Raw genomic sequence first — 23217 nt, forward strand, 5'->3', positions numbered from 1 at the left:
ACAAGTCTTTTATTTTGTCCTTACGTGCAGATGTCACGCAAAAACATTGTTAAATTGCATTCGATAGCGGTCAAAATGGATATTTTCGTTGAAATATGGTGCCTGAAACTTTTCGCGATTACAATACTTCCTTTTTGCTTCGTACAAAGAAGTAAAAATGAAGTTTCTGAAGTTGAACATTAAATTCTTTTATTCAAATATCTCTTTTAACGGAAGAGTTTTCAAAGTTTCAGCTTGCTTTCGGAAATTTTCGCAAAGTATCAATGTCAATATACAAACGTAAAATGAAATTTGAGTGCGCCTTTCTTTTATCCTAAAAATTTATAGAAGTTTTCTATTTTAATCGAACGCCTAGAATATAAAACCAAATTTTAAAAAACTCTCTCTGTAGTTGATTTCCGTCTGTCTGTCGTGTTGAACTCATGGATGGAGACGAAATTTATCACACCATACAAATGTCTTTTCTACTTTTAATACTAATTTCCGTCTTTCTTATATGTCTTCGCCCATCGCTTTCTTCTGGCTTCAGGGGAGTCATCACGTTTACGTAACGCGAAAAGGAAAAATTTTGCCAGAATTTTCGAGTTTTAATGAGTTATTGTTATGGTAACAGATATATGAAATTTTTAGTGTTACATCTCTATACACAGATGATTATGTTCTTTGATTTATTTTGCTAATAATATACAGAAAGATGTTTTACAGGGAAAACACCCAATGTATTATCTGAAAATTAAGAATTTGTATCAAAGCACATAGTGCAGACTTACAGCAATGCAAATTTATTTACATTAATAAGTTTTAATATTTTGTTATGAAAAATCATTAGGTATAATTCTTCACCTATATAAATTTTAAAGTACCTAGCATTATGACAATAAGATTTTAAAAAGCAGAAATATCATATAAAAATTTCAAGTCAAACTATATAAATACTTGAAAAATGACTTTAAAAAAAATTAGGAGCATTTTTTAGAAATACTAGTAAGGGTTTCACTAAAACGTTCGACATGTGTTCGGTCGGCCTTAGGGTGGAACATCGAGCCTCTAAATCTATGCTCAGGGCAATGATCTAATCTATGCTCTTTTTGAAGGCGGGAAGTAAAACAAATAGATTGGAAATTCAGTTTACGTAAAAGTTCTGACTCAGCATATGGCAATTATCTAATGATTTTAAAATTATTTTATGTTGGTCTATTTATTTCTTTACAACCCAAAAATGATTTATAACGTTAAACAAAATCATATTTGCATTCAGATTTTCCGAAGTTAGGTTTCTGAACGTTTTTGCTTTATTTCTCTATTGTTAAACTGGAATGCTCGAACAGAACCAACATATTACATAACTAAATTTTCACATGTACTCATAATAAACTAGAACTTTAGAAAAGCCACAAAACTTTAATGTACTTAAAGTTCAAGCTGGGATATATACCTTATAAGGTATTTCTCCCGCCTTCCTAAGATGCCTTCGTGGTGTAGTGGTTCTGTACGCTCAGCCGGTATTCCAGAGGTGCGTGGTTCGATTCCCGGCGAAGGCGTTGCTAATTTTTCATCTTGTCTGCTTCCAAAAAAAATATCTAATGTCTCTACAACCTCAAGTGATGGGAAATTCAATGCTGACATGCCATTTTAAATTGCTGTTTGAAATTTAAATAAATAAAATTTCTAACCCCTATTTACCAATTAGTCGCATAAACTACGCAGAATTACATGTACTTTCCAAATCCATTTCCAGTAATATACTGTTTATTTTAAGCAGACTGCAAGAAAGAGGCAGTGATTTATGTATAGAATAATTGTTTAGATGTCGCTTAATAACTAGTATTTAAACCTAGTGGAAACCCTTTTATATTAAAACCAAATTTCTGTTAGACATTTTTTCCAAATTTCTGTTTCGGAAAAAATCATGCGAAAGTAACTCTGTGGCAACATTCCTATTGCACCATTTTTATTCCACATCCCTAAAAAGGAATTTAATGATAATATAACTGTAAACTTTAACTTTGTCATAACATTTGGCCCCCGGTTCCACTGCAAAGGCATATTTAACAGCTTAAAGATATATACAGACTAAAGAACAGCCTTACAAATAAATCGTACGAACTCAATCAGTAAAATACACATATTGTACTTTTCAAAATATAGCATAAAGTATAGATAGATAGAGGGATTAAATTAAAATCGGCATTTACGAGTATTTCCGATTAAAATAAAATAACAAAAGTAATATAAACAAACAAATCTAGGAGCAGTAAAATAAAAGGTTAAATAAAAAAGTAATATTTAATTAACCTGAAACTTCAGCTTTTTTAGATAACTCAAAGCATGCATACTAGAGTGTAAAGAAAATACTTACTCCACCCCAACCTAGCGCTCTGGCTAGGTCATTTCCTGTACCTAAGGGTAGAACAGCTATGGGAGGTGATGATGTAACCTTAAGATCATCTAGTACTGACAGAATCCATCCAACTGTGCCATCTCCACCACAAGCCAAAATCCTCAAATTTGGAACTCGACGATAAAGTTCCAAACTATCGAAAGAGAATTTTTAACGTTATGCTTAAGCTTCCAGAAAATGTTAAAATTATAACATTAAATTTTACAGTTTATTTAAAGGGAAAATATGCAATTAATAGCATACCTAAATTGGGAGCTGAAAAAGAATGATATTGAATCTATAAAATCAATTCTGGCGTCAAATTTTCAAGAGACAAGGGGACTATATCAACATACTTGTATATTTCAAGTTTTGTATTTAAATCTTTAACAATTTCTGTTTCTTTTAGCATTTACGTTTATCATCGTATCAGTTCTATTTCGTTTAATGTTGTCCCGATAGCTTTTATTTTATGTATCGTGAATTCCACATTCGCAGAAATCGTCCTCGAAGTCGTTCTTCTACATAAGGATATAGTTTTCGCGTTATTTGATTAGGTCCATGTCTGTAATAATATTTATAATATAGAATGCTATGCATCTATTCTATAAAATTTATATTAGAATAATACCTTAGAGGATTATTTTGTTCAACATTTTAGAAGACTATAATAGATGCTGGAATAGATACAGAATACCAGGTTAGTCTTATTATTTCCAAATGAAGATCGATAATCATCGATATCATCAAATATTTGGAAAAGAATCAAGCATTCTCTTTCAGTTAACGGTGAAAGATAATATGCGTGCAAAAATTTGCACGCATATTATCTTTCAGAATTCGGGCAGAATTAAATATCGCATATAGTTATGTTACAGAAATCTTTCAAAATTTTGAAGCCTTCTTTACTTACCCGACGCCAGGTCCACCCTGTGTAAGATCAAATACCTGACGAGGATTGAGAAGCCATTGAAAACTACGAAGAAGCTTCGCTCCTTGGTTTCCACCACTCTTCGGATTAATAAATACAAGAAGGGGTATCGATGTTGATGACGGAATAGGTTTGATGGCAAAAATTTGCTTGGAATTTTCTGTCTCCTAAGGAGAAAAATTAGTTGATAACTGTATTAAATAGTATTCCAAAATATTAATAACTCCATTTAAAGACGGGAAAAGCTTATATAATAACATTCTTATGCTCATCAGGAATAGTTTAATTTGCATAAACTGTTCACAAAATGGCATGTTTTGAGAAATCATGTTTGATTAAAAAACTGGTAAATTTGAAGAGGTGAAAGTTATTAGCTAAAGGAACACATTAAGCTGTAACAATAGTAAATAAGTGAAGTTTTCGCTGTGCTAGATTAAATCTATTCTTTCCTTTATGTTTCAAAGAAAAAATCGCTCCTCGGAAAATCATTAAAAAAGAAAAGAAAATCAAGAAGCCAATTAAATAAAGGGATCTCAGAAAAGAACTGCTTTTTAAGTAATTGCCGTTTGCCAGAAACATTCTGAATGAATCGCACTGCAGCCTAATACAGGGTGTTTCTAAATGAATATCGGGGTTTTAACGTTTTGAAGTATTTATTGCGTAGAACTTAAAAGTATAATTAATACATACATATAATTAATACATACGGTTGATATAGTCAGTTATATACAGGTGACAGGCTTACATTTCAGATTTAGATTTAAACCTTCAAGAGTGCCGTCATTTTGATATTACCGGTTGATTGGGTGTTGGTTACAACAAATTTTACAGCAATTGATACAGTCAGTTTGGTTATGTTACATACAGCAGCCAGGTTCGATTAAATTGTGCGGCTCTTACTTATTGCAGAAAAGTACGTCTTTGCCATGAACCTTTCACATTCTGAAATGCCGCAAAGATGCAGTTACCATTAAAACATATGAAAGAAATTCCTTTCGTTCGGGGTTCGGAAAAAAGATCTATTGCATCATAGTTAATAAAGTGTAGAAGAGAAATAATATTAAGAGCAAGAATATGATAAAAACCTAGCTCAAATAAATCGATATTAGTGATAACTTTTATTTCTGAAATCTGAATTTTATTATAAATTCTACGTAATTCACCTTCCAAAATTAAGAAGATAACAAGCACACTTATAAGATAATGATGCTAAGCTGAATTATCGGGAGTTAGACAATGGGAGATGCAAGATGTTGGTTTGTAAAAAGGAGAAGATAATTATTTGTGTCTCTTAGATTAAGATATCTGCAATTCCTCCATTTGCTTGTCTCAGTATTATTGAAATACAATATTTATATTCTGCTCTAGTTGACGTAAAAAGCTTTAAATACCACAACAACTACTTACAGAGATACACTTTTCTGTCTTCGGGTTCCTAGTAAATAATAAAATGACTAAGATTGCATGCTCTGATTTTCTTCATTTACTGTTCAAAATAAATACTGAGGAGTATATTTACTTTGTCTTGTTCTTAAATGTAAAATTCCTTTTAGTATTTTAGTGAATCGAAAAAGGTACGAATTTTGATCCTTCGTAGGAATAAAATGGTGTAAAACAGAAACCATTTCTCCACTTAAAACAGATATACGTCAATTTATCATTTTTATTCTGCGAATTTTGACCATCCTTAGCTTTTCACTACTGATAATTTCGTGTAATTATGAAAATTTATTTTTGAACATACATAAAATGACACGACGAAGTTAAAAATTTGTAAAACAGATGGAATTTTCGAGGTATTCAGTCTCACGAAAGAATTGTCCGAGTGACCGAGCACACGATCGGCCAAAGAATAAAGAATTTACCAAAGTCAGAGAAAGAGGCAACATTTTCTAGACTTCTTCAGTAGCTAAGCTATCATTCTTCAGTTAAAAGCCTGAACTCAGACGCCAAGTAAATATTCGTTATCATTTTCATTGGTATAAAAGATTCTTACAATCGTGTAGCTTTCATTTAAGCCCACCACGGCCGAGCTGCAAAGTCGCTGAACACTAGTAGTTTAGTCCGGGGTTCAAATCCCAGAGAATGCGTTTGCTGCATGGGCGTTTCCGTTGTTTCCACCATGTGTAAGTGCATGCAAGCCAGTTTTTCATAGAAAGCCCTCCGCGAAGGGATCGATTCCCTTTGGTAGATAGTCCTCTATTCCTTTGCCGTAATCAAAATAAACGAAATTCTATCTTTCATCTGGTGATTAAAGTATACATGACATCTCTCTAGAAACTACATAGATCTGCGAATAAAGTCGTAAGAATCAGTCCTTTAAACTGATTCTACGAAAGCTTGTTTCTAGGAAAAGATACGGGTGGCTTGGATTTGCTTCAACTAAATATGTTCCGTTATTAAAGTTACAATTGAATTTTCCTCAAATATATCTTTCTCAATAAATACTCGTAAATTATACGTATCAATGATGAGAGATTTCTTTTTGCTTTATCATTTGCCTAGATAACAACTTTTCATACACCACTGCATTTTTGTTCACCTAAACTGTGATGTGTTAAGCTTTACTTCATTCTATTGAAAATGTGCGTTTTTAAATGCATAGTTATTAATGATTTGTTTAGCTTTAGTAGAAAAATTGAATAGAGAGTTAAAATTACAGATTTGTTTCAACTGTTTGTCAGTCTATAGTTGAATATGGGTGTTAGATGTATCGATTTATAAAAAGAAGAAATTTTAATATTAAATGTATAGTTTTTAATTCTTGCTTACTAATAATATACTGATTTAATGCATTAGGTAAAAGTATATATTTTTTATACTTACATAAGTCATGACAAAGTGTTATGGAGACAGATGAATATTGTTCAAAGTTAAAGCCTGTATCATAAAATAGAATATTTTGAAGCAACTAGTGTTTAATGCAACTCTTCTCTTTTGTCGTATAATTTAAAACAATCTACCAATGCTTACTTTAACTGCGTCAAAAAAGTTATTAACAGTTCTTAATTAACAGTTTTTGAATGATGAAAAACTCGATGCTGATGCTCGATGATGATTGATTGTAAAATATCCAATCTTCATCTCAAATGGAAGGAGAAATAGCGTTTGTATTCCTTAATAGTAAACAAGGTTGAAAATTATTCTAAATGTAACTGATTTTTATAAAAAAATGTTATATGTGGAATTTGCTTTTAACTTTTCTTAATTTTGAGAAACTACTATTTTCAGTATAAGCTTTAAGAATATCTTTACGTTTCCTGTTCTGCGCTTTAAAAAAATTGTGTTTCCTGTTCTATGCTTTAAAAAATATATATCTTAGTTGGTGTGAAGTTGTTTAAGAACAAGGACTGTTAAATTACTAAAAGGCTGTAAACTTTAGATAACAAGCATGTTGCAATTACTTTTAATATTGAAACGTACTCCAAATTTACTATTTGAATAAGCTGAGACCACTTGACTAAATGTTTAAGTTAAAGCAAAGAATTGTACAAAAATACTTCTCACTTTGCAAGGTAGCTTGACAATCCATGTGGGCGGAACGATCAAGTTGGCATGGACTCCTAAGTTACAATTTTCGCTGCTCATCTTTTTTGAATTGAAACAGGATTCTTTATTGTGGCATACTTCCTTACACCACGAACAGCTCATAGCTACGGTTTCCTATTAAAAAAAACATAGTAACTAACATCTGTTATTGAACAAAGTTTTGTAAATATAACATGATGTTTAACAAAGAGGCAACCTGTTTCAGGATTTATCGAAAACTTTAAATACCATTCAAAAACGTACAGAATTTTGATCATCATAACTTTTGTTTTATATCATGCGAACATAAAATAGCATTTAACGTTCAGGGTTTTGCTTCATCAGTTTTTTTTTTTATATTAACAGCAGAATTTTCCAAGTAAGCAGAATATTCCAGTTTCTTGTGTTCCTAAATCTGTATAAGCTGAGGCTGATTTCAGACAGACTTTTCATACACACCTATCTTATCTTATCTTAGCCTAGAGTTAAACATACTTTGGGATCTGGTAATGGCGGGAATTCATCAACGGCAACGAAATTCTAGCTATAACACTGGAAAATCAACGAAAAGTAAGGCTAGAATTTGAATATTAATATTAGGGATTTTCATTTGCTGTCAAACTTTTAGAACAGTTTTATGATGCTTGAAAATAAAATAAGATATATTTATAATAAATCTTGAGGTTTTTACCCTAAGCAAGACAGGTAGATTATCACAGTGAAATATACTAAATATTTTATACATTTTATCAAAGGATCTTGATTATGAGATATGAATATTTTCTTCAATAAAAATATTTCTAAGATTTATGTTTACTTTAATTAGATGCAGTTTTAAACATTATGTTAAATATGCTTCATTTAAAACCGCTAAAGAAGCGACAGTTGTACATACAAAGGGATTTCTGCGTAGGGATTATTCTTATTTTCCGGTTTCCCATACCTATCCTCACATTAATTAAAGCAAATAATCTAGAGTGAAGTGAAATATTATATTGAATTTAGAATAGAAAATCTAGAATAGTCAATTTTGAGGTTGCCAATTATTTCTTAGCGCAGCCATGGTATTTTATTATATCTTACATACATATATATACTAAAAAGAGTATATATACTCAAAAGATGGCTATGAATATTGTTCTCTTTTGATTCTTTAAAATTGAAACCATTTTTTTTCTAATTTATTAATATTGCAGACGGATTCTTTAAAAGCTGCTGATATGGCCCACTGAGTCAAATCTTGTTCAGGGCAACATATTCAATTGTTGAAATATTTTTTGAAGTTCGCACCCTTTTTTGGATAAATATTTGATTTACAATCTTCCGTAGGATACAGTGACTGTCATTGTTTTCATTTATTTTGAATGATCGTATTTATTGTTCAGTCACATATATTAATTCCAATGATCTAACATTGTTTTCCTATGAAAAAATTAAAACTACGTTTCTTCGGAAAAGGCAAAATCGTAGTGTCCCTTCTAAAATGCATTTACATAAATTTTTGTGAGCTTATTAACAACTTAATTTAAAATTAGCTATGTTTCAAGCAATCATTTACTCTCCAGAGTAAAAGCTATTATCAATAAACTTTAATGCTTCATTAATTTCAGTTACCCATTTAATCAAAAGTATTCCAAAACGGGCAAACAACGTCTGCGTTTTCACAAGATGTAATAAAAAAGGTTAGGGGAAAACAAACTTCGCAACACAATCTATTATACCTTAAATACAGCAATAACTTATTGCAAATATTTTTTCTTTCTAATGTCTATGTTCAATAATTTAAAACTTTCTACTAAGGACATGCACCTTAATTTCCCTCTGCCCCAACATATGAAAACTTTGCATGTCTAGCCTTTGATAAGAACTATATTTTACTTTTCCAAACTACTGCTGAAGTATATTATAATTCCAGATAATGAATTTCTTCTGCTAGATCTATCTGTGCACAAGCAAATAAGCTAGACATTTCAGTAATTGATCTATTGCACGCAGTCACAGATTTTGCAATGGCAGTATTTCATTAATGGACTTCGTTCAACATTCAACGTTCTTGACAAGTTGACGGCTAAATTACGGTGACTCGTCTGAGTATACAGGATCGATGATTAACATTGCTAGATTTTGTCTAGACATTATGAATAGGTCTATAGAAGATGTGTGTGTGTATAATTCTGACCTAATTTTATATGCGTATGTGTATAAATATTTTTCTTGTACGAATATTTCTTAATGGCAGGGGTATATAAGGCACACAATTTTTAAAAAACATTTTATATCCGTTAACTTGTCAGTCTTCATTAGCTCATTTATGCTATTTGTTTTACTTCTCTTTTTATATTCTAAAATACAAATTATTTTATTTTACACCAGAGGCAGCCACAGCGCGGCTCACAGGCGAGTGGTGTGGCTCTTATGCAAATAAAATATATGGTAAACTAAAACTACTCATTTTACAAAAGAAGGAACTAATTGATTTCATTCTCTTTTTACAATTTATTCTTACTTATTTATTTTAATTATGGCAAAGCACACTAGGGCTATCTGCCTAAGAGGAGGGATGCCTTCGTGGAGGACTTCCTAAGGGAAACTGGCTCGTATACACGTTACACATGGGGAAAAGCACGAAAACGCCCATGCAGCCAGCCCGTTCGCGGGATTCGAACCTCGGACCGAACTACTAGTGTTTAGCGGCTTTACCGCTCGGCCGCTGGTGAGCCCTCTTTTTACAAAGTGATCAGGGGTTTCTTTTCATTTGAAAGCTATTTCACTACTTTTAGAGTAAATATGAATTTGTGGCTTTTGGAAAATCTAGTAATGGATGGAAGACAGGGATACCTGATGTCTGGCAAGGGAGATACTAACGCCTCCCGTGAGGTCCATAAGTGCGCTGTATCGGGAGTATATTAACAATAGATTCAATTTTGATGTACATAAGTATGCAGGTGCAGAAATGAAATTCTGCTCATTACAATAATTTGATTTTTTTGTTTACAGAGTGATATCCAATAATATGTGTATGATAATATGATTTATGTGTAATTTATACAGTACATATATATATATATATTACACGTAAAAAATTTTAAATAAACATAAAAATAAATAAAACACTTAAAACATAAATAAATTAAACATTAAAAGTATACGATCACTTAAATTGAAAAAAATATTTTAATGCTTTAACTAAATACAAATCCATTTAAAGTCTTCAATGCAACTATTATCACGTACACATATTTATAAGCAAACTTGCATATCTAAATATTTAAAATTAGGTCTTATACACGTATTATAATTGCTATAATTTTAGGTAAAAATTTAAGTGCTATGTTTAATAGTTAAATGCACATTTTTAGAATTTGATTTAAAATTCTTTTGATAATTCTTTAGCACACGCTCTAGTGTAAGCATCACTTCTGAATTTTTCTGGCGTCTTCATTCTGTTTGAAAATATCTGAATTCCATACAGTTAATTCTACTACAGATACTGTTAACTAAATAGCACAGTATTAATTAGCGCTGCATAGTAAAACATCCCATTACTTTTTCAAACAAATGCGTTTTTTAATAAAATTGTTAAGCTTAGCTAATCGTCTTGTTTTTTTTAATTTGCCCACCACTGGCCAAGCGATAAAGTCTCTGAGCAGTGATAGTTCGACCTAGGTTCGAATCTCGGCGAAATGGCTGGCTGTTAGGGCGCTTTCGTGGTTTACTTCGTGTACAACGTGGATACGAGGCAATTTCTCTTACAATGTCCTATATAAAGCATCCCTCTCCTTAGGCTTGCTTCACCATAACCAAATTATACAAATCAAACTAAAACTCATACTTGTTTTTATTTCAACCTTATATAGATGATATGTAGTTTACATAAATTAATTGGACATTCTACAAATTGTTATAGAAAGGTATCGTTACTAAAAATAAAGCATGAATTTAATTTTAATATTAAAATGAATTTCTAAGGTTCTAATATTAAGGTAGGAAATAGCATACTTTTATTGATTAAGTAAAGAAAAAAAACTTGGTTCCGGTTAAGAAAATAAAGTTGCCAAAGTAAATTAAGCATTTAATAAATCTACTTTTATATTATTTCAATAGCGGTTACAGAGTTATTTGCCTAAGAGGAATGATGTCTTCGAGGAGAATTTTCTAAGGAAAACTAGCTCATTTCAACATTACACATGCGGAAATCACCAAACCCTCAACTCAAACGGCCCATATGATATACATCAAATAAAATGTTACTTGAACTGACTAAATTGATTTTATCCATGATATTAAAGACGGAATTTAATGCAAATCATAACAAAATTTTAATTTAAAGTCTGTTAATTTAGAAATGATAACTTGTTGCCGATAAAGTCCTGCTAAGTAAGATGCTTCACTAATTCAAAGAAACTGAAGTGGACAGTAGGTTAAAAGCAAACATTAGCTCAAAGTATATACAGACTTAAAATATTTCTGAGGGATAATCTATAAAGGTAATTTATAAAAACTATTTGAGACGTTTGATAAATGTTTAACAAAAAAAATAAAAGTTTATGATAAAAGTTTTGTAAAAGAAATTCAATATTTTACTATTATTTTATGAAACTTCTAATTAAAGTATAAAAATTGAAAAATAAAATAAATAAATATAAATTTGAAAAAAAAATCTTCTAAGTATGCTTCCGAAAGCACTTAATTCTGTAATACACCTCGAATCATCTATTTGCCTCTGATTATATCCTTTTCTTCATCACTTCATTCAACTGCACTTTTCAAACTTATCGTTCAGTGAGAGAGCGATGAGTAAATGAATTCTTACTGCTAATTATTGGGTTTGGATTGTAAAATATAATAATACGATTTATTTTAAATAACAGTGTTTATTTAGTAAATAAATTGCGAAACAGTGTTCTTTTACTCTGGTATTAAAGGAAAAGATACTGGTATTAAAGAAAAAGATATTTAGTTCTATAGCTGAAGTTTTGACCGCCCTTCTCAATGAACACCACACAATTTATAAAATTTCATAATGTAGTAATATTAATAAGAACTCTCCTTCAATTTTTAAGCCCTCCTTTTAGACAGGTAACTGTAGTTAGCATTGTTATAATCCAATAAATCTTACTCCTTCACATCCGACGATGCACATGACTAAACATAATAAAATTATGTTTTGCATGAAAAATGCCGTCCCGTAAAATTTACCGCCCGGACGGAACGCCCTTTCCTAGTTACGCATCTGAGAATACTAGCTTTATGTTTTTAATACTAAATTGCAATTGAAATATTATTCACATGTTTGTGAAATATTTAAAAATGAAAAAATAATTATTTAAAACAAGATTGGGAAAATGCAAGGTTATAAACTAGTAAAGTGTAATAAAATGGTTGGTTTAAAGGAAATTATCTAAAGACTAAAAGATAATTTCTTTCGACTCTCACAATATTGGTAATACACAACTATAATAAAATTAACTATGGATTTTAAATCATTCTCAAAGAGAAATTTAAATAACTTAAATATAATCATTCTTTTACATATTCTATGTCACAACTGTAACATTTCCTAAAATTCTGTTAATGTCTTCTAGGGGTATTATTATTTTAATTAACCAGTTATGATGATTTAGACCTTTATTATAGCTTCTCTATTTTGATTCCTCACCAGAAATGTGAAAGAGTGAGAGAGTATTTAAGTCGAGGGTTTTGATTGTAAGCTAGAGCATGTTTCGGTCTCTTGAGGCAATTTTACTAGGTTTCGCCATCTCTGATAAGATTGTAATTCTTCGACTTTGCATTATTGCTGCCGACACTTAATTGTTAAGTCGGTGAAACGTTCTGAGCTAACTTTATGTTTTTAATTTAAAATCAGTACAGTCTTCGACTACAAGACTTAGTTTAACTTTAGAATTAAATTATTATTTAACTTTACATTCCATTTTAATCTTTTCAAGTCTATGTCGCTAACTTCAGACACAGCAGTAAGTCTATTGGGAGTTTGATATGTTTGATATTAGTTTATGCTACCAAAGAAAGTCAAACTCAATTGTATCAACATTTTTTTAAGGGTGCCCGTGATTATCTTCCTAGATAGAAAACTAGTCATAAATAACCGAGAATGTATAGTTATAGCTATGAAAATATTCTTTTCTTATAGTTTATTCACTAAACTTTAAGAAATTGTAATATAAAATACTTTATTACCCCTTTTGCTGTATAGAAATTAGAAGGGAAATAATAATTACAGAAACTCTCATCATTGTCTTTGCAAGCAGGATCTTTAGTCTTCAAAATCCGTATAGCAATGAAACCATGTGAGTCATTTTCTTTCCAAGTTATTCCATCTATTCAATGGCGTCAGATTGCATTTATCTGATTTGAATTTCTGTCTGATAATTTTAATTTAAGATATTTAATGATGTAACGGCGCTACGATCGTTGTTAGAAGTGATGAATGTTAGTAACCCATCTATCGTTTTGACAAAAATTATCTAATACCTGCTCATTACACCAGTGGTTTAAAACACCATTTTAGTGGGAAGACTAATTTTTAATCTATCCGATGATACTAATTCAGAAATCAAACAACAAAAATCAGCGTTATATTTACAAAGTTTTCACAGGACTAGTTTCGATGGTTTTACCGAACCACCATCTTCAGCTGCAAAACCGCAAATGAACAAGATAGGAAATAATGATTAGATAAGATAAGAAAGCCTGGACAAGAATAAGCAAGTGGCGCCATCTGTTGGTAAAACCAGAACTAAAACATAATTTCTTTAAAGGCCGAAGGCAAATTTGGATTGGAATTAGGATCGTTAACTAGAACAGAAAGATTTTTATGAATGTGAAATGCCTCTAGAAAATCCAGTTCTCCAATGGAAGATGTTTTTTGAATAATTTTGGCAGCAGAAAAACTGAAAGTGTGGTTTTCGGACCAACAATGTTGAGCAACAGAAGACTTCTGTGTTTCCTTTTTTCTAACATATGACTCATGTTCCTTGACGCGAAATTTTAAGGCTCTCTTAGTTTGGCCAATGTAAATTAAACCACACTGGCAAGGAATCCTATAAATACCCCAGGAATTCATATCCGGAATGGGGTCCTTGAGTATGGAACTCGGAATTTTATTGATGGGAGAATAAACAACCCGAAAGTTAAATTTCTGCAAAATATGTGCAACTTTATAGCTAATTGATGGAAAGAAGGGAATGACAACAGAATTTTTATAATCTCCTAAAACAAGATTGTGCCTTTTAGTGTGTTGAGATGAGAATTTTTTAACTGCTTGATTAAGGCACAATCTTGTTTTAGGAGATTATAAAAATTCTGTTGTCATTCCCTTCTTTCCATCAATTAGCTATAAAGTTGCACATATTTTGCAGAAATTTAACTTTCGGGTTGTTTATTCTCCCATCAATAAAATTCCGAGTTCCATACTCAAGGACCCCATTCCGGATATGAATTCCTGGGGTATTTATAGGATTCCTTGCCAGTGTGGTTTAATTTACATTGGCCAAACTAAGAGAGCCTTAAAATTTCGCGTCAAGGAACATGAGGCATATGTTAGAAAAAAGGAAACACAGAAGTCTTCTGTTGCTCAACATTGTTGGTCCGAAAACCACACTTTCAGTTTTTCTGCTGCCAAAATTATTCAGAAAACATCTTCCATTGGAGAACTGGATTTTCTAGAGGCATTTCACATTCATAAAAATCTTTCTGTTCTAGTTAACGATCCTAATTCCAATCCAAATTTGCCTTCGGCCTTTAAAGAAATTATGTTTTAGTTCTGGTTTTACCAACAGATGGCGCTACTTGCTTATTCTTGTCCAGGCTTTCTTATCTTATCTAATCATTATTTCCTATCTTGTTCATTTGCGGTTTTGCAGCTGAAGATGGTGGTTCGGTAAAACCATCGAAACTAGTCCTGTGAAAACTTTGTAAATATAACGCTGATTTTTGTTGTTTGATTTCTGAATTAGTATTTATTCGGCGTGTTATTGTGTCTTAATTATCCGATGATGTAAATGTCGAAATTATGAGGTAATTGATAATGTCGTGTCTATGACAAAGTGCAATTATATATCTTCGAAGCTGTCAAAGACAGCTTTTGCAACCTCGGCAGCTCTATCAGTATAAAGTAGGTCCACTGGGTCTTCTATGCCGATGTTAAACAGTCTGGCCTGGATTGCTGGACAGCTGAAGATGTGATGGCGAGACAGTGGGATGTCACCTGGGCAATGAGGACAAATGTTGGTGTAACTACGTTGTCCGTCTGCAGAAATCCTCATCCCTTTTAAGTGATTTGTCCTAAGTCTAGTTATGATAGTCGATATGGCTCTGTCACAGTTCAATTCTGGGATGGAGTTTCCTTTAGCTTGACCGATTAGTCTTTGGCTGGCAACTGCATTGGCATCAACGAGGGTTAGGCAGTTAGACGGCTGAGGAGAATCACGGAATGCCTTTGCAAGCTCATCGGCCTTCTCATTACCAAAATATTTACATGAGCCGGTATCCATAGCAAGATGCAGGATCCTTGGGCAGCAATGATTTTGTTTGTGAGCTCAATGATCTGATGACTGAGTTGACATTTGCCCTTCATATAAAAAGAAGCTGCCAGAGCCTCGAAAAGGTTGGACTTCTGCCTGTTGGTCTGCGCCAGGTATTTTATGTCCCTCTTACCACCCAAGGATAAACCTATGGAGGCATTCCTCGATCCGCCACCTGGGGACGCGCTCTCTAGGGGTTACAGGCTTCCCTGAGAGAGGGTATTAGTTTAGTTGTAAGTTGTTTTGAGGTAATTAGTTTTTATAATTAAACAAACACATATTATAAAAACTCATTTCTTTAAAGAAGCACTATATTAATTTTTGAAAATTTGTGCGGAATATTATTAGATCTTCATCGCGAATATATATGTATGCACAGTGTCAAGATAAGAGGTTCAACAAAGAGAAGTCAAAATTAACTTTAAAACTTGATTCAAACAAAATAACCAGAAGACAAATTTAGATATCAAGCTAAATGAAAATATGCAATAAAATAAACTTGAAATAACAGTAAAATAAATCAAAATAAAATAAAAAATGGATTATAATGCTAGTACATTTTAATGTATTTATTGAATTTTCGTTGCCTAATATTTAAAATTTCTGAAATTGTAATCAATGTTTCTTTCAACAGTTTCGTTTTAAAGTGGGTTTCAGTTCAAAATAGCGAATATTAAAGATGCTTTTGCAGCTTTTAAAATCGTAAATATTCTCTGTAATTTAGCTGTTTGTTTAATATTTTCAGTTCTTTATTCAAAACTGTTCTTAAAACATGAACAATGGATATTGTTCTCAGATAAGATAGATCTAGAATAACTTTAGGTTCGAGCTCAAAATTAAAAAAATTAAAAAATGAGTAAAAACATAAAGTAATTTTTTTAAATCGTAAATTTTGAAGTATTATGGCCCATTTATTCTGTGTTTTTACATTATCTAGTTTATCACCCTCCCCTTACATACAAAATATGCATAAAAATAAACTTGATTGAAAAGAAAACATTTCCTAGCAAAAAAATAACTTTATAAAATTTGATGCTTTTATTCGAAACTGGTATAAATAAGTCTTACCCATTTACACGCCTTTCGTCTAAATTATATAAAGAGGAGAATTTAGTATTTTATTTTACATCATTTATGGAAATTCATTTTAGGTCTGTAAAGAAACGATTTCCGAGCCAAAATTTCATATTTTAATGTAGTCTGATTCATTGCAGTACATTTTCATATTAAAAGCAACAAAATTTATTTTTATCTGAAATTAATGTTTTTACAGGGTTACTGTGTAATTGCAATACTCCAATTATGGCACTAAAAATAATATAAAGATATTACGCAAACAAAAATAAATTTCTGTCTATGACCTAAAATTTATTAAAAATGAACATTTATTCCATATTAACAGTTTTAGAAGTAAGCATTATTGGAACTTAAAAAAAATGTTTTGTAATGCTGATAGGACAGATTGTTGATATCATAAAATATGAAAATAACTTTTTGAGTATCTGAAAAAAAAAACTGTATAAAATTCATATGGAATTGAAATAAGATGATGAACTTTTCATAAATGTAATTTAACAACATTTATGAACATTTAATAAATATGAAAGAAAAACGCTTTTATATATTCACTTGTAAATAATTCACTTATAAGTAATTATAATTTCCGCTTAAAAAGTACATTTCATCTTATAAAATATCCTGAATTATCATTATTTAACTGCTGCAACATAATATAAAAGCATCATATCTGTATTTTAACAGACAAAAATTAATAGATACTGAAATTATAGTTTTCATCAGCGATAAACCTAATCTTAGCAATGTTTTCTAAAGTAATTATAAATGCATAAATAATGTGTACTTACATTCAGTAGACTGCAGACTTTACCGCCAAATGTCTAAAAATGGTAACAAAAAGAATAGTATATAATTTCTAATTTTAATATGATCGTGACATATTAACGATTTTTTTTTAATATTTAATATCTCATTATGCTACAAAAGTAAACTTTGTATTTATTCATGACTATTAATAAGAAGAACTGTTTCGATCAGAATATCGGATTTAACTTATACGGTTAAAGTTTATCGATAAGTATTGCAAGGAATTTGTTTATCAAATTCTAACACCTGAATTAAAGTCCTGATTTAAACATTAAAGTCCTGAACACCTGAATTAAAGAAAATTAAAGTCTTGCTTTCTTTAAAAAAGCAAGACTTTAATTTTCTGAAACAGAATTCTGTTTCAAAAAGAAATTTTTATTTCGTTTCAATTTTTAAAAATTATCTTCATGAAATATAAACATACAAACTAAGGCTTTTATGCATGAAATTACTTTCATAGATTAAATTTTAAGGAACACACAATGAAAGAAAGCTTACCATCGCACACTTTTGATGTTTTCGTGTTTCTACAAGAGAAAAGACTTTCGTGTTTCTGACGGAAACTCTTTTTCAATAGGATGCACGTATATTTCAGTAAATAAGTCTCCGTTTCGAACTTCTTCTTTTACATAGGAGTTATTAAAACTTTTTGTCAAGTTAGGAATTCGCAAAAAATAAACAAGCAACACTTTCGTTACTAAGCAACCTATGCTACAGACCGCAGTATCAATATGAGATAACTATCGATATGTGATGGAAAGATCTGGAAGCCGATCACGGAAAAATGTGACATTTTTTATTCATTTGTAATTAATAGTTGATTTCTCTATATCTGGGAAAGTTAGCGTGATTCAACTTTATTAGTACAGTATCGATTTCGTTTCTTTTATTTCTTTTGTATTACAAATTTTAAGTTGATTTGCGATGTATTTTATGCTGTATGTTGACCAAAAGATAAAATTATTTTCGAAAAGAGGAAAATGAATTTATCTTGCGATACATATAAAAAGTGGCAATCACGTAAGAAGATTTATAAACAAAGAATCTGATAACAAAACGAAGCTCCTTCAGTATCATCTAATTTACAAAAACACAAGTCACCATTTTAATTCAATTTCTCAAAAAACTATTGTTTTCTGACTTTTATTTATGATAATAGTTGCACAAAATTTCAAATAGTTAATAGTTGCATAAAATTTCAAAAATAACGCATTATTTAATCTGGTGTAAGAAATGAGAAAAATTCTAGCAAATAATTACAAAGGTTGTCAAGTCTGCTTAATTGAATTCTGAACTACAATAAATCCAATATCTGATACATATATTAAATAATGATATTTATTCTTTATTAATTTTATTTTACAATCAGTATTTAAAATCTGAATATTAATGGAATGCAAACTAAATGCAAAAATCCTTACATAGTGAAATTACTGAATAATATTTGCGGATATTTATTCTGTTAAATTTATAAGAACACTTTTAGGGTATAAAAATAATTCAAAAAAAATTTATGGTTTAAATGGCGATATATGAATTACTTTGACTTCTGAAAAACATTTTTGACTTCAGGTACCAACAGTGAACTTACTCTGAATTCTCTATGTTATAATTCAGGATTCAGAGCTTTTCTTTAAACAGATAACAATTTTTAACTAATAAGATTACACACTCACTTTTGAGCAAGTTCTGCATCTTCCTGTAGGTTTGCGTCGAGCTATCCAGTGATGACTAATAGCCGTATTCTAATAAATAATCAATAAATAGACATTACATATATATGGTATATATGCAGTCAAAACAAATGCAACAGTAAAAGAGAATATTTAGCAGTGTAAGACACATTTTATTTCGTTAAAATGATTATATTAATGACTTCAGAGTTTCTTGAATCGCACACGTATAACCGAATTATTCATGCTTTGTTTCCATTCTATTAACTTGGGTCCATGTTTCATAATAAATTAACCCTTTCAAGCCCCCTATTGACATGAAATACATTTATATAACATTTGTAATTATTATAGTAACATTTATATATTTAGGTTTACTATGGTTATGAATTAGATTTGTATTAAATAATAAATAAGATAATAATGTAATAAGATAAAATAAGATTTGTAGACAGAGGTATGAAATGCATGCAGTAAAATTTACAGAAAATTTTATAATTTACCTAAGCATGTAACGAGTACAGAATTTTAAATTTCAACCTGAACATTCCCGTACATTTTAATATTACTTCATCCCTGGAACAGCATCCATTACGAATGTATTAAATGGATCATTTCTATAGTGATTATGTGTGTTCTTCAGCGTTTAGGACTGCTATTATAGTCTACATTGCTACTGCCCTTTTTAGCATTTCGGATCACGAATGCCTTTCGGGAACAAATTAAATTAGTGTACTATTTTGCCGGAAGTTGGATAAAAGGAGAAAATATTACTATTTCAACACTTTTTATGTTTACTATGCGTTAACTAGTCTTAAAATATATAACATTTCATTTCTTTAAAAATAATTAATCAATGAAATTATTAAAAAGAGGGGAAAACGAGACCAGAGATAAAAATAATTCGGATAAAACAATTACTGCATATAGTTAATTAATATTAGGGTTTACTAGTCAAACTCTTTCTAATACTGACTGATACACTAACTTCCTTGAAGGAAAACGGGGAGTAATTTGTCAGTGTGGAACTGCCAAAGAGCTTTACGTTTTTTGCCTTTTCAAAAACAAACATGCTTTAAAATTCAATTAATCTGTTGGCATTTCATTTAAAAATGAACCTCAAATTTAAATGTGTATAACTGTATGCAAATTGTGTTGTTTCATTGATTCTTCGGAAGCAGAAAATAATTTGATGAATCTCTTATAAATAGCTGAAGTTGAAACCTGTCGTATTGTATGTTGGGTGCTTGAATGCGGTTTAAACTTCTTTTGTGGTGTCAAGGTATGATTACATATGAGGGGTATTTTATGGAACTAGACAGATCTATAGCCAAAATTACGAAATACTACCCTTTGAAAACCTGCATCTGTTTGTCCTTAGTCTACTTTCCATCTTGTTAATATTATTATCAGGTGTGGTGTGTAAAGTTGAATCGGGAATGGACGGTGAGACCTTCAAAATAGTGTCTGGCAGTATATTTCCTTACTGTAGAAGAATGAACATTATGTTTTGATGCATCAAGAATGGTGTGAAATGTCGTACAGGAAATTCAATCACGATAATGCTGAAGGAGTTCTTTGGTGATAGATTCATATCTAAGAATTATGACTACCAAGATCTTCTATTCGTACAATCTAATTTTAGTATTATGTGGGGGTACTTAAAAAACATTTTTTTCATAAAAACTGCATACATTTTGGGGAAAGTGAAAATGAGCGTCAGTGCTGTTACCCAGAATATAAAAAAAGTCTCATAACAGTACAGAATGCTACCCAGAATGCAAACAAAATACAAAACAAAAGTCTCATCATGTTACTAGGAGCAAAGGAAAATGCATACGCAAAAGCGTTGCACTGAAGAGACATAATTTCCTACATATGCTACAAGCAAGGGATGTGTTACAAATATGTACACTTATTCTTGTAAAGAGTTCATTTTTAGATTAAACATCCTGTGCACTATTCTTAGTATTACCCACATGTATCATTTTAATCTATATTATCATTATAATTTTATAGGCAAAAGTATTGAACTAAAGGGCCATGATTTCTTACATATGCTATAGGCAAAGAATGTCTTATGTGTATGGATATACATATAATTTTCTATAAGCACATAAGAATTTTTGGAGCCATAAATAATAGTGATATTTTATTCAACTTTTATTGCCTTTTTTAGTGTTATCCCTGTTGTTAAAGAACACTGGAATTAAACGCCTAATGTCATTTTATGCTGATAAATAATATCTGTGAATATGTAAGAGACAATGAATATGAATTTTTATCGTGATTAATATATACCCGTTTTATATCGTCCTTTAAACAGTGACAACACACAAGCAGAAAAAAGTAGTATCATTTTTGTATTCCTTAAAGCAATGAAACTTCGACATAATATATTCAATCTTAGGATTAAATACTAAAAATAAAATTAATGTACTATAAATGCCAATAGTTATCGCCGAAATTTCTCTGTTTTGTAGTATATGTATTATAGTAACACATTCGGATATTGGCTTATCCGCCTTCCCCGCTGTTAGCCGTTAAATGAAGACCTACTTTTTTTATTCTTTACCATTTATAAAGAAGTGAAGTATTTATTAACTTTCGGTACACTTTAAAATGTTTGTTCTTAGTTGTAAAATAAAAACTTCTTGATAAAAGCTTTCTTTTCATATTTTTATTCAATGTAAACAAATTGATGAAAATCATCTAGACCTTTGTTAACGTAGACTGTTTTATTCAGCAAATTTGTACACATAAAATTCTTCTCAGATCTAGAAATCTAATATTATCTTATGCTGTCCAGGCATGCAGAATACAAATCAAGCTTTATCCAGGTCAACGTATAGTATAATAAACACAACCTTCAAAACCACAGGGAAGAAAGTTCAATAGAAAATAAAGAATGACAGTCAAATGTCTGTTGAAATCGTATTCGGGAAATTTAGAGCACTTATTTTCAGACAACAATGAAAATGGTAAAAAGCTATTTCAGAGGGGAGCTACAATATGTGATTTTCTCTGATACGTACATCGTAAATTTTACTCAGTGTAACCATAGAATTTGTTCCAGGAGATGAGAATGATTTAATCTAAAATTTTCAGATTCTGCATTCGGAGAAATATTTTGATATAAAACACGAAAAAATGCTGCGCTTATTTAACTCAGAAATGGTGATGGAAATATTGTCAGTACACGCAGTATGTTATTAAGCATTTACAAAAAGCTTATTTAATACGAAATCAATATACTTGGAAATCTGCTAACGCAACAAATCAAATGGGACAATGTCTTGCCATAGGAGACAAATTGTAATGCTAATACGGTTTTTTTATGCTAGAAAAATATTTCGACCAAATCTGCAGCAATAAATTTGGTTTGAACCAGACAATAACCTTCAAATAAGCGAAACAAAAGTCAGCTATCGAAAAGCGGTATTTTAAATGGTATTGAAAAAAAAAAAAAAAGCACAGAATAATATATAATGGCAATTTTTCTACAAAATGCTAATACATAGCTAATTTTTTACCATAATTTATAATTAGAGATTAATTTATTAGTGTATCGGTTGTTGAGAACGTTGTTATCTTTTATTCTTTTATTAGTGTATCGTTTGTTATGAACGTTGTTATCTTCTATTCTTTTCTTAGTGTTGTAAGATTCATTTTTAAAACTTTTACAACATTTTACAATGTAAAATTAGAAGTAAACTTTACAATGTAAAATTAGTAATAAATTAGAATGTTGTAACCCTTTTATAACATTCTAATTTAAAATGTTTGTGAAGATTGTTAATTTTATTGTAAGATTTTGTTTTGTTAGATCTCGTTTTTCAGAATTTAGTATATGGTAAAATTTCTTTTTTCAGCAATTTAAATATAAGCGAGAGCCATTGTTTTAAAATAAATGTTGGTTTTCTTTTGTTCATAAAGAAACCTGGTTTCGCTATATCTAATTTTAAATCTAGAATTAGACTAGAAATTCTGTTAGAATAAATCACTGTTTCGTTTTCTTAGTGAAACTAAGAAGCAGAAATCGAACGTGCGCCAAATTTAATATTGACGACAGATGATTCACGCTATGCCCTTGTAGCTAACTGTCCTACGTCTGAGTCAGTTTTTTTTCAGTCAGTCAGTCAGTTTTTTTTTTTTTTTTTTTCTCTCAGCCATTTTACCTTCCGTCTTGGGAAGTAATGCCTTATAGTATATAAGACTGAAGGTATTTATGACTGAGTAGTAAGTTCCCTTTTACAACATTCTAATTTAAAATGTCTG

At 30.5% G+C, this 23217-nt stretch overlaps 1 protein-coding gene across 2 annotated transcripts in view; it reads right to left on the bottom strand.

Annotated features, from left to right (window-relative positions):
- The window catches only part of rdgA (retinal degeneration A), a 160252-nt gene that overhangs the window by 91022 nt on the left and 46013 nt on the right, over positions 1-23217 (bottom strand). For both annotated transcript variants that reach the window (XM_085815936.1, XM_085815929.1), the window contains exons 6-10: positions 18943-19011; positions 17248-17280; positions 6819-6974; positions 3294-3478; positions 2360-2534 (exon numbers count right to left, since the gene is read on the bottom strand). In XM_085815936.1, the coding sequence (XP_085672062.1) occupies positions 2360-2534; positions 3294-3478; positions 6819-6974; positions 17248-17280; positions 18943-19011 (618 nt within the window). The remainder of the gene's footprint in view (positions 1-2359; positions 2535-3293; positions 3479-6818; positions 6975-17247; positions 17281-18942; positions 19012-23217) is intronic.

Source organism: Stegodyphus dumicola, chromosome 1, assembly GCF_044657685.1.
Source record: "Stegodyphus dumicola isolate Sdum_Otavi_A_Nest chromosome 1, ASM4465768v1".
NCBI lineage: Eukaryota > Metazoa > Arthropoda > Arachnida > Araneae > Eresidae > Stegodyphus > Stegodyphus dumicola.